Here is a 12,265-nt window from a genome sequence, read left to right as displayed (position 1 = left end):
GGAGTGTATATATATCTTTTTGCCTTTTTTGTACAAAATATTACTTTAGAAAAATTATATTCAAATGCTTACCAAATGGAAGTTCAATTTAAACATTTCTTAAAGCCATTTACATTTAAAATAATAGTTCCACAGTTTTGAATTTTATATTAATGTTACTGTCTTTGTAATAAGAAAGAGCACAGGCTGCAGTGCAAAAACAAAGACTATCTATTTTTACTGTTTGTTAGATTTGCGTAAAAATTAATCTACTAAAAAGGACTATTTAACTGGTGGTTCAATGGACCAGATGTGGCCTATGGGTAAGCTCAATTAAATTCATATTCAGTTAAATTTATGTACTGAATGTATATTATGTCCTGTTGTAGTATTGGGAAATCCCTTTGTTTAATGTTTCATTGTGATGCTTAGGGGGTTCCCTTAAAAAAAGGTGTATATAGGGCAGAAATTCCCAAAGACATCACTCTCAATAAAAATCAACTTTTCAGACCGGCACTCTTGTAATCGCTAACTTTCGACAAACTACAAACAATTTTGAAGCTTTTGTGATGTAGATTTTAAAAATATTAAATCAATATTGAAAACAAAATCAAGTGTCTCTCTTTGACAGCACTGGTCACGTGTGTATTTCTTTAAAATTGTTTTTAAATTAGAAATGGTAAAATATTATGACTCACTGGATTAATATATCAAAATATTGACTTTGAATGTAAAATAAAAGCAATATTCTATTTGTTAGAAAGGATCTGGTCTGTTTAAAATATAAATATTAATAAATAAAATGACATTTGGGGTTTATTTATTTTTACAAGGCAAACGGAAGTGCTTCCTTCTCTCGTGGCGTCAAATCTCGCGAGAACTCGAGGCTTGAAACTTTCCCATGATCCTTAGCGGTTCCTCTTTCTAGCCGGCGCCTGAGAATGGGTATGTGTTTTTTCACTGTACTCGGAGGCACAATCCCTCTCCATCTAACGTTTTAACGAAGAATAACGCTCAAGATGGTTTGCCTTATTAAAGCTAAATTATATAGAAACACTAAAGTACCTACCTTTAATGTTTATCCGCGGTGGGTTTTGTTTTATTGAAGTAAGTTCAAGTGGATGACCGAAAAATGTTCCAAGATGGCTGTTCTCATCGTCCGTGCAGTTAGCTGCTAGGTGCTGGAAGTGTGTTTCTGCACTGTTAATGTGACTGCTCTGGAGGCTTGAGATGTTTTATTGGAGGTAGAGTTTATAAAACTACATGTCAGTTTATCTGAAGCTGTTTTGACTCTAGAAGCTTTGTTTTATTTAGCGGACAACGTTAGCTTTAGCTAGCATGTGTGTCGTGTCATGCTTCTGCTTGATACGTACAGTAGATCTGTTTTAATTGTAAATTTTCTTTTATTAGCTGGAATGCTATTATGTTTAAACGAGTTTGATAGCTGTGCGTGCTTGTTGGACTTGTAACCCCACAGTTTGGCTGCTATTGGCTTAAATTAATCATTAAATTCATGATTTTTGTTAATTTAATACTTGATTTGCTGTTTCAATCTGCCTATTATATTTTAGTTATAGGAAGCTCTTGGTAATTTCCCCATAAAATATAAGTTGCTTGAGTGATGTGATGAAACTTATTTATGCGGATTCCAGAAACACAATGTGGACAAACTACCTTGGAGAACTGATCACTCAAGCTTAACAAAGTAAATTTTTTTTTCATTAATGATCTGCGATGCAGTAATYTAACACCCGGTTGTTTGTGTTTTAACCCCAATGCAGGTATCTCAAGGGACAACTGGCATAAACGCCGCAAAACCGGTGGTAAACGCAAACCCTATCACAAGAAGAGGAAGTATGAGCTCGGGCGTCCACCTGCAAACACAAAGGTGAGGAAAGTGGGGTTCTCTCGTTAAGTTTTGCTAAAAGCAGCGTGGGTGATGAAAGCTTGACCTTAGGTGGGTTTTGTTTTTGTGCCGTTTTGGCTCAAAGCTTTGGGCCCATCAATGCTAGGACTTGTCATAGTTACACTGACACGCTTCAACACGCAACTGTTTGTGCCGCTGGTTTGGCTCCGAGTGATTCAGACTTTTAAATCTGTCCTCGTAGATCGGACCTCGTCGCATCCACACAGTGAGGGTACGCGGTGGGAACAAGAAGTACCGTGCTCTCAGGTTGGATTCTGGAAACTTCTCTTGGGGCTCTGAGAGTAAGTTTTGCGATTAACGCGTTTGAAAATATTCTTGATGCTGCTTTTCAATGATGATAACTCCAGTTCTGCTACTGAATGCAAGCGATGAGATTAAAGACTCTGAGAAAAAAACAAATTATTACGACTAAGATCATTTAAAAAAAGTTTTCTAGTTCCTGACTGTGGATTCTGTTCTCAGGCTGCACACGCAAGACCAGGATCATTGATGTGGTTTACAAYGCCTCCAACAACGAGCTGGTCCGAACCAAGACCCTGGTGAAGAACTGCATCATTCTGGTGGACAGTCTTCCTTTCAGGCAGTGGTATGAGGCCCACTACGCCATTCCTCTGGGACGCAAGAAGGGCGCCAAGCTGGTATGGAATCTGCTTTGAATTTGCCATTTTTGTTCAAAATTTAGTGTTTTTATAAAACTTGCTATAACAAGGTAAAACTACTCGACTGGTTCAATAAAAGTGCCGTCTGATGGTCTTTCTATGATGATAATTTGTCAGTTCTGCTACTGAGTGAAAAGGAAGATAAACAAGACCCTGAGAAAGACAACTGACACTAAAATCTGCAACAAAAAAAAATAACTTTATTGTTTTAAAGTCTTTGCTTTCTCCTTTGCTCAGACTCCAGAGGAGGAGGATCTCATCAACAAAAAGAGGTCYAAGAAGACCCAGAAAAAGTACGATGAGCGTAAAAAGACGGCCAAAATCAGCAATCTCCTCGAAGAACAGTTCTTGCAGGGAAAACTGCTCGGTAAGACAAACAAGTGGCCTTTCGGCTCAAAGTTAGGCTCAACAAAATGTGATCGGTGTAAAACCAACCTGGAAGGAGATTAATTTTTAAATGACACATTGATAAAATAGAAGCTCTTATTTTGTTAAATGTTTTACAAAAAATTCTTGAAGCTAATATTTTGGCTTTAAAATGTTTTTGGTAAAATTGATTTTATTTTGGTGACACAACAGAAATTGGAATTTAACACGTTAGATAAACATTAGGAAAATAAATTTACCTTGCGTTTTTGTCTGAACGTCTTTCTGTGATGATAAAAACTCTTGTCAGTTCTGCTGCTGAATGGAAGTGGTGACAATCAAGATACTGAGAAAGACTAGTTCTGAGCACTAACATCTGCAAAATGTTGGTATTTTATATTAAGATACTGTCTTTTTGCCTTTTTTGATTCCTTAATCGAGGGATATTCGGCMAATAAAAGCTTTTTTATTGAAAAGTATTCACCAGTTTAACTTGAATGTGTTTAAAAGSAGATTCCTTTAAAAATTGTGGTTTTTAAATGTTCATAAACCCTGATTTCTGTGTTTGTTTGGTTCTGTTTTTCATGTTTTGTTGTCGTTTTCCCAGCTTGCATCGCCTCCAGACCGGGCCAGTGCGGCAGGGCGGACGGCTACATCCTGGAGGGCAAAGAGCTCGAGTTCTACCTGAGGAAGATCAAGGCCAAGAAAGGCAAATAGATGTACAGCTGTTTAATACGTCAATAAAATCCAAATGTCCCACATCTGGGTGCTGTTTGTCCTTTCATTGAAAATGAGCTATTTGTTGTTACCACGGAAGACACATTTAACACATGTACTTTTAAAAAAGAATAAAGTTTAACGGCTTAAGTTGCGGGTATTGTAACTATAAAACTTTTTTGTTGACATGTTGCAGAAAGCACTTTGTTAAATAAAAATTAGGGTTATCAAATGATTAATATTTTTAATCTGATAATCCCAAAGTAGCTATGAATTAATCATGATTAATCATAAATTTAATATACATTACTATTGCATATTGATAAAATAAATTACTTTGTTTTTTTATTCAGAAAACAAAAATGATACTTAGACATGATTATTAAAATATAAAACAACCTAAAAAAAATGCTCCAAACATTTGAGTCAGTTAAATTTTGTGCAGAACAATGGTTAAATCAAGAATCCAAGGGTTTTCATTCCAAATGAGGAATAAAAGAGATTAAGATCGCAGTTGTCAGCAAAACAAATAAAATAAGCCTTAAGAAACAAACTACATGTGTTACACATGGAGTTTTTTAATTGTTTTATTTATTTAACTTTTATCCAGGTAAACTGTTTGAGAACMACTTCTCATTTACAAACATTACCCGGCATGCACTGAGTGCATTGCAATATACAAACCTACATATTCAGCCAGAGGAAAGTGATTGTAAATTTTAATCGCGATTAAAATTTTTATTCTATGCCCATCCAGCACTAATATTAATCAGTTAACTTGATTAATTTCACAGCCCTAATAAAAATACAATTTTAAAACCATATGTGTTATTAACCCTTAGTGCAGTTCTAAGTAAAAACAAAAAAAACTCCAGTAATAGTTTTATATGCATAAACTGTCACCTTGATCATTCTGGTAAAGTTTGCTATAAACAGGTGAACGTCATTAGATAACTAGAGGAACTGGGACARAAGTCAGCGGAGACGCCAGTGTGAAACATGTGACTAAATCCGCTACGCTGATTGGTTGGAGTGATATCACACGTGACCAATCCAGCTGCTCTGATTGGTTTAAAGAGTGTTCATGTCGATGTGGAGTAGGAGGCTCTATCAGTTTTGATTTAATCTTTGCCATTAAAATGCTGCTCAATAAGGTACATTCTCTTCTTATTTTTGTTATATAATTAACTAGTTATTATTGTCGTTTAGTGTTGAATTTGTTATGTATTCGTAGACACTAGCCGTGATTTGTTGGGCTACGTAGGCTAACGAGTTAGCAAAATGCTACAGCGGCTAAAACCTGAGTTATCAGTTTCTAAGTTTTTTTKTTTCGCTGCTAATTTATAGTGTTTTCCCTTTATTATTTAGCTGCACAATGGTCATTAATGGATGACTTTTATGTGAGTTTAGGTGAAAATGAAGTTGACAGATTAAAAAATAAAATAAAATATTAACTTTTTTATGCCTATTCTCGACTAATGACTTCGAAATTGTGCACTGGATGACTAGAAAACATAAAAATGTTAATGTTTGACTGGTGTGCCAAAAAAGAACTGGCTCTTCTTCAAACCCACAATAGGTCAGGCTGAACTCCCACACCCTTTTAACGACCCTAGTGAGGGTAAAGAGCTGGTCCAGTCTCCCTCAGGCAGCCCTGTAGTACCAGTGGTGTCTTATGTTTAAGTTATTTTTTATTTATTTTTATGTAAAAAGTGTGAATATGTCTGACGCTGATCATGGCTCTTCATGCAGGTCTTCAGAGCCGGTCTTCAGTCTGGGATTCGTCTGCAGAGCTCCGGTGCTGCAGCAGCTTCAGCTGCTTCCAGCAGTCCTGCCGGATCCCTCGGCTACTCGTTTGGTAAGCAGAGTACAGAACCAGAAATGAAAAGATGGGCCAGATTAGTTGTTTGCATTTATCTCTCAGTAAACTTCATTTGTAAACAGTTTTGTGTTTTTAACTCTGTGCTGCAGAGCTGACGGATCAGCAGAAGGAGTTCCAGCAGCTGGCGAGGAAGTTTGCTCGTGAAGAGATGATCCCTGTTGCTCCTGCTTATGACAGAAGCGGTGAGGTAAGTTTAACAAGAATCAAACTGACATGTTTGTTTTCACTGTTGTAAAAAGGATACAAAATATTCTTTTTTTATTTTTACAAATAGCTTAAAGCCATAATAGCTGCCAAAATATGCCATTTATTATGAAATTTCTGATTTGAATCATAATTATGTGTATCATCTATGATTTAAAAGTAATCACAGCATCATTCACTATCAAAAGTTTACCCCATAATTTGTAATAAATGAGTGGTGGGCATGCTAATGCTAGTCAGCTTACAGCTGAGGGATGAATATTTTGTTTAGCAGATTATCTTTTTTRTTAACTTTGAAAACTCAGTGGACCAATTAGCTTCTGATATATTAGGTTTTGCCAACTTTTAAGGCTGCTAACCGCTAACTAACGAGCTAAGATTATCTGGTCTGTGTCCCATCAGTCTTCAGCTGGAAGGAGACAAAGATATGTGAGAGACTGAGTCGTCTGAGCGGCTAGCGATTTAGGTATTAGTGTTAGCTTCTGTTCATTTTTACTTTTTTAGCATTAGCTTCCACTAGTTAGTTTTTTTACATGTTTARCTGGCTAGCGTTGGTAAGCGTTAGCAGATTAGGAGTTAGCAAAGCAAACGTTTTGTTTAGCTGCACCTACTACTGGAAGTGAGCAAAATCATGGTGTCGGTAAAATAATCCAAGAACAATGGAAATGGAAACATAAACACTAAAAAATACATGTATATTGACAGCTATTATGGCTTTAATGTTGTATTTATGGCAGTCAGACTCAGAACAACAGGATTTAAAAACAATTTCTGTTGATCTAAAGCAGAAGTTTAAAAACTAAMTTCAAAGAAAGTTTAACAATTTATAAATCTATTCCTCAGTATCCGTTCCCCATCATTAAGAAAGCGTGGGAGCTCGGTTTGGTGAACGGTCACATTCCACAGGAATATGGTAAGTTTTTTAAATAATAAACCTTTTATTGTCAAATCTTGCTCTTCCTCTTTTTGTGCATGTTTGGTTGTAAATATGTTGTGCTCAGTGTAAAACGTGTGTTTTATGTAACACATTAGTGGATAAATCTGTTTATTGACACTTGATGAGTTGTTGTTGTTCTTCAGGTGGAATGGGTCTGCCCATCTTTGACTCCTGCCTGATCACAGAGGAGTTGGCGTACGCCTGCACAGGAATGCAGACCGCCATAGAGGCCAACTCCCTGGGAGTGAGTTTTACAGACGTGATGCTTCTAATGGGCAACAGACYGAGAGCTGAAAGTTAATTTTAAACTCGGCTGTATTGTTTTTAACGCCAATAAGAGAAAGCTTTAACTTGTTTTGCAGCAAATGCCTGTTATTCTCGCTGGAAACGAGGCCCAGAAGAAGAAATACCTGGGGAGGCTGACGGAGGAGCCTCTCATGTGTGTGAGTGGAGTTTTAATAAGACGTTTTACTGAACAGATGTCATTTGAGGTTAACCTTCTAAAGGGATCTAAGATTACATTAGACTTTATTTGACAAACGTTTGTTTTAACTGTAAAATAAAGACTGTAAAAATACTGTAGGATGTTTAGTTTTTATCAATTTTAAACTAAAATTTTAAAAATCAATTACACGGACTGAGCCCCATTATATTTGATTCAGTCTGCAACTGAAAATATGGATGGAGGACCTCAGTTTAGCTTGTTAGTTTGTCGCGCTAGCGCAGCGCTAATAAGGCAATATAGCATTGGAGCTAAAGCTAACAGGCTAAGCTGAGGTTCTTCTTCCATGAAGCAGCTCTGTTGTCCTCCACCTATATTTTCAGTTMCAGGCTGAGTCATTTCTACCTTCTCCTCTCTGTCAACGCTCTCTGGTTTCATTTAAAAGAGTCGATCRTCAGATATTGTCCAAGATTAACCTTCAGGGTGGATATAGCTCGCTAGCACCGAGGACCTATCCACGTCATCATTTACCCAGAATGCTTTGTGTGTAAATAAAATGGCTCTGTCCGTGTTAAAATATATTTTCAAAAATTTTACAAAATTGAACATCCTACAATATTTTTAGTCTTTATTTTTCGTTAAAATAAATGTTTATGAAATAAAGTTTAATGTTACAACTAATCGTGGATCCCTTTTTAAGAATCAGACGTGGTTTATTTTATCCTCGGCAGGCCTACTGCGTTACTGAACCCGGGGCGGGTTCTGATGTGGCCGGCATAAAGACCCGAGCGGTGAAGTCGGGCGACGAGTACGTCATCAACGGACAGAAGATGTGGATCACCAACGGAGGGAAAGCTAACTGGTGCGTGTTCTGATGTCCAGTTTGCTCTTTAAAAAGTAATAATTACTACTAGTACTAATACTACTACTACTAGTACCACTACATGCCTGTCCATCAAATACAAAAAGTTAAAGAAAGCACCTTTTTTATTTAAGAAACCTTGCATAACATGARTTTTACCCATTTTGTCAMATAATTGKYATATTTTCTTTTGAACTTGACTCAACCAAAGTGAAACAGGAAGTGACATCACTAAGGGGAACTCTTTAAGAATATGGTCTGTGTTTTTTGAAACATGATTTGAGCTTTAACTAACCCCGACTCGTCTTCCTCTCTCTGACTCAAAATAATCTAAAGAAACATCAGAGTCTTTGTGTTGTTAAGTTATTGTAGCAATGCTCTGTTCACATTCAGACATTCCCCTTTGACATCACTTCCTGTTCCTTCACATGCAATTATCTCATCAACCATTCATCACAGCGACGTGAAATAATTTTTGCAATATGTTWTTAAWGTTGTCCTTCCATTMATGCRTTTATATTTATTCTAAAAATTTCATGTCATGGGTACTTTAAAACAACCACATCTGCAAAAAACAGAGTAAAATCAAATAAAACGACAAAAGCCAGGGAATAATTGGACAGGGAACGGGCTCGTCTTACAGGAAGTGGGAGATTGTTCCATAAGAGTTCCCCAATCTGGGTTCAGTAAAGTCTGAATTTCCTCCAACAACAACTCTGTTTTATCTGTTGTTATTGTTATTTAAACTCTTTTCAGGTATTTCCTTCTGGCCCGCACCGACCCTGATCCCAAATGTCCAGCCAGCAAAGCTTTCACTGGCTTCATCGTGGAAGCAGACACTCCTGGAGTTCAAATAGGAAGGAAGGTAAGACGGTTGTCCTTTTTCTTCAACACTTCAGAAACTAGAAAAATAGAAGTATGAGGGAAACGTTTTTATTTCATATCGCTGACTTCATCTCGTTTCTTTAAAATACCTTCACCGTCAATGCGATTTCATCAGAGCTGTCTGTGTTTGTCCCAGGAGCTGAACATGGGTCAGAGGTGCTCCGACACCAGAGGCATCACCTTTGAAGACGTCAGGGTGCCCAAGGAGAACGTCCTGATCGGCGAAGGAGCCGGTTTCAAAATCGCCATGGGTGCCTTTGACAACACCAGACCACCGGTGAGTCCTCCACCTGGAACCTGCCTTTACCCCACACACACAGGACTGGTCACAGTGATAAAAATAAAACAGGCAGAAGCAGAACTGAACAGATTCTGTGATTTGCTGTCGTTCAGGTCGCAGCAGGAGCGACAGGTTTGGCTCAGAGAGCTCTGGATGAAGCCACCAACTACGCCTTGGAGAGAAAGACGTTCGGCCGGCCCATCGCCGAGGTTCGTTGGCGCCAAACATCTGTCACGTGTGTTTTATTTTTGTTCCCCCCGTGACTAACGGAACGATGTCGTACAGCATCAAGCCGTGTCGTTCCTGCTGGCTGAGATGGCCATGAAGGTGGAGCTGGCCAGGATGGCGTACCAGCGGTCCGCCTGGGAACGGGACCAGGGTCGCAGGAACACCTACTACGCCTCCATCGCCAAGGCCTTCGCAGGTGACATYGCCAACCAGGTGGCCTCGGACGCCGTGCAGATTTTTGGAGGCAACGGCTTCAACAGCGACTACCCAGTGGAGAAGCTGATGAGGGACGCCAAGATCTACCAGGTGGGCGTCGGTGAACCGGACCCGCAGCGAGCTGATCGTCTTTTTATTAATCTAACCTTTTACTTTTTTTTTTTTGTAGATCTACGAAGGCACAGCTCAAATCCAAAGGCTCATCATCGCCAGAGAACACCTGGGAAAGTTCAAGAAATGAACCGAGCCGCTGGACGCATCGTCTGTACATAACATTTCTGTAAAACGAGCCATCCGCTGAAAGACGCAGCTGTAGATGTTTGCCTTATAAAAAATAAATAAATCTGATTGTGAAAATAAAAAATAAATAAATCTGATTGTGAAAATAAAAATGAAGACCACTGTTTTACATCATCATGAAGGAAAAACCCGTCAACTTTTTAATTTGCAGCACATCCAATTTAACGGGATTTATTTGCTTGTCACTATAAGATTATTTGTTGATTATTTCTAAGCATTAATTATTGTTTCACTGTTGATATCAAGCCTAAATTGACAAACTTCTTACAGTTGAACTTGACACAATTTCAAATTTCATCTTCACACTTACGTTTTTTCTTTTTCTTTTTCTTTTCTTGCTCTGCACTTATTCATGCCTTAACCTATTTTTAACATCTAACTGCACTTATTGTAAAGATCATATCTGTAAAACAAATGTTTAAATGAATTTTTTTCACCAGAATGTGGAGAGATGTTAGTGTGTAAAGCTTGAGGSTGTCTGTGGTGTTTGATGAATTGTCTCAGCATGTATTCAAATTTTAGTTTCATTCTGGAAGACTTGCTTAGTTTTGATTTTTAGAAACATCTGTGTAATTTATTTGTAGTTAATAAATTTGGCCCYAGAATTAAGGAAATGTGTGTTCAGTTGATTATTTCTTTAATTTTTTACTGTTGGAAAGTGAATTTCTCTTTAAATGGCTGTTTGGAGTTGCTTCTTGTAGTACTTCATCCGAGGCTGAAGGTGGCGTCAAACCACTTTAAACCGTTGTGTTAACCATTCAGCTACCGTAAAAATCTAAGCAGAAGAAGAAACCCGGAAGTTACAAGCTGCACCGCCCAAAATGGTAAACATTAAACTGTTTCTGCGCTTTATTTGTTTTGTTTTAGAAATTAAGTTTGTAATCTGTGTGGGTATAAAYGTGAACTAGATTATTTTTTTGTCCAATAGTTTTGTTTAACTCACGGTTAGCTTCTGAAAGCAGCTAGCGTTAGCATGATGATGTAGCAGCGTGTCCACACAGTAGTGCGTTTCCACTTATTTAGGACGTATTTAAAATGCAATATTGCAGACTTACATTATTTTTCGWGGTAAAAATAATATTTATTTTGTTGTGTGTTTTATTGTCAGAGTGCTCAGCTGAAAGATGTTATCATTAAACCTGACGCTCCCAGCTCGCTGCAGCTGGACAAACATGCAGATTACATCGCTGCCTACGGCTCCAAGAAGGACGACTATGTAAGTTTTATTTTTGATTAGATACCAGGTTATACAATTCTGAGATTATGTTAGAAGGGATTCAAAATCTGTTTTCAAAATTACACCTTAARTAAGTTAGAGCCATCCCCTGATTCGGTAAGCTAGCTAAACTGTCATTCAAACCTGTWGTGCGTGATTACACCAGTCATTACGGCGGAGGTRTATTTTCTCGTACGAGGTACTTTTWCTCAATTTTTAGAAGCAAATAAATCTGACATTTGACGTTTGTTGAAGACTACACATTCCCAGGAGGCCACAACTAAGTTTCAGACAGATTTGATGTAGAAATTTTTCTTTTTTGCATCTAAAAATAGAGAAAAAGCACCTTGTGTTGATTTTGAGTGCATTTTATTTTGAAATCCCTCATTAGAGATGTCTGAAACTTGGTGAGTTGCAATCTGAGAATGATCTGTCTTACAGTGGTTCACTCAAAGATGCTGCAGGAGGTTTGGATCGAACCCCTGACCCTCTGATCAGAGGATGACGACACTAAACACTGAGCCATTTACCAAGCTGTTCAAAGTATGTTGTGTTGCTAGGAGTACACGCTGTCGGAGTACCTGAGGATGAGCGGGATCTACTGGGGTTTGACAGTGATGGACCTGATGGGTCAGCTGCACAGAATGAGSCGGCAGGAGATCATAGATTTCATCAAAGCCTGCCAGCACGAGTGCGGAGGCGTCAGCGCCAGCATCGGGCACGACCCGCACCTGCTCTACACCCTCAGTGCCGTTCAGGTCGGATTAAACTTCATCTTTTTTACACAATGAATCAGAATGTTGAAAACAAATATGGATGTACTTTAAAGTATCCTGGACTATAAAACAAGGTTTGTTTCCTCAGGTTTGAGCTCACAGTCTTGCGTTTTCGTATCTCCTCCTCAGATCTTGTGCTTGTACGGCAGCGTGGACGCGCTCGACGTGGACAAAGTGGTGGAATATGTTAAAGGGCTTCAGCAGGAGGACGGTTCTTTCGCAGGAGACAAGTGGGGTGAGCCAGCTCTGCAGGAGTTAGATTAGCTCATCTTTTTACCCTAAACTAACTGTTTACAGGAACTGAGAGTTTTCTGTGTGCTTTTCTATAACTAATGTTGTCTGAACTGAGTCATTTCTCTTCTCGTGTTTTTGCTGTAAACACTGGAATC

General features: G+C 38.3%; 3 protein-coding genes across 3 annotated transcripts in view; all 3 read left to right on the top strand.

Annotated features, from left to right (window-relative positions):
* The first annotated feature begins 852 nt into the window (after positions 1-852).
* rps8a (ribosomal protein S8a) lies at positions 853-3,692 on the top strand. Its single transcript, XM_014013042.1, has 6 exons — positions 853-924; positions 1,761-1,867; positions 2,088-2,187; positions 2,369-2,544; positions 2,803-2,932; positions 3,539-3,692. The coding sequence occupies exons 1-6, from the start codon at positions 921-923 to the stop codon at positions 3,646-3,648; spliced, it is 627 nt and encodes a 208-aa protein (XP_013868496.1). The 5' UTR covers positions 853-920; the 3' UTR covers positions 3,649-3,692.
* A 1,014-nt stretch (positions 3,693-4,706) lies between these two features.
* On the top strand, positions 4,707-10,498 carry acadm (acyl-CoA dehydrogenase medium chain). The gene is made up of 12 exons (XM_014013020.1): positions 4,707-4,802; positions 5,401-5,506; positions 5,620-5,717; positions 6,578-6,647; positions 6,815-6,915; positions 7,034-7,114; positions 7,845-7,975; positions 8,732-8,840; positions 8,997-9,137; positions 9,254-9,349; positions 9,426-9,674; positions 9,754-10,498. Exons 1-12 carry the CDS (start codon positions 4,788-4,790, stop codon positions 9,823-9,825), a joined length of 1,269 nt encoding a protein of 422 aa, XP_013868474.1. The 5' UTR covers positions 4,707-4,787; the 3' UTR covers positions 9,826-10,498.
* A 147-nt stretch (positions 10,499-10,645) lies between these two features.
* Positions 10,646-12,265, top strand: part of rabggtb (Rab geranylgeranyltransferase subunit beta) — a 4,338-nt gene continuing 2,718 nt past the window's right edge. Inside the window, exons 1-4 of the mRNA XM_014013028.1 lie at positions 10,646-10,708; positions 10,993-11,100; positions 11,661-11,858; positions 12,006-12,111. Of these exons, the coding sequence (XP_013868482.1) occupies positions 10,706-10,708; positions 10,993-11,100; positions 11,661-11,858; positions 12,006-12,111 (415 nt within the window). The 5' untranslated portion in view covers positions 10,646-10,705. The remainder of the gene's footprint in view (positions 10,709-10,992; positions 11,101-11,660; positions 11,859-12,005; positions 12,112-12,265) is intronic.

This window comes from Austrofundulus limnaeus, unplaced genomic scaffold (assembly GCF_001266775.1).
Source record: "Austrofundulus limnaeus strain Quisiro unplaced genomic scaffold, Austrofundulus_limnaeus-1.0 Scaffold97, whole genome shotgun sequence".
Classification (NCBI taxonomy): Eukaryota; Metazoa; Chordata; class Actinopteri; order Cyprinodontiformes; family Rivulidae; genus Austrofundulus; species Austrofundulus limnaeus.
The sequence above is the reverse complement of the archived record's forward strand: the minus strand, read 5'-3'. Positions and strand labels throughout refer to the sequence as shown.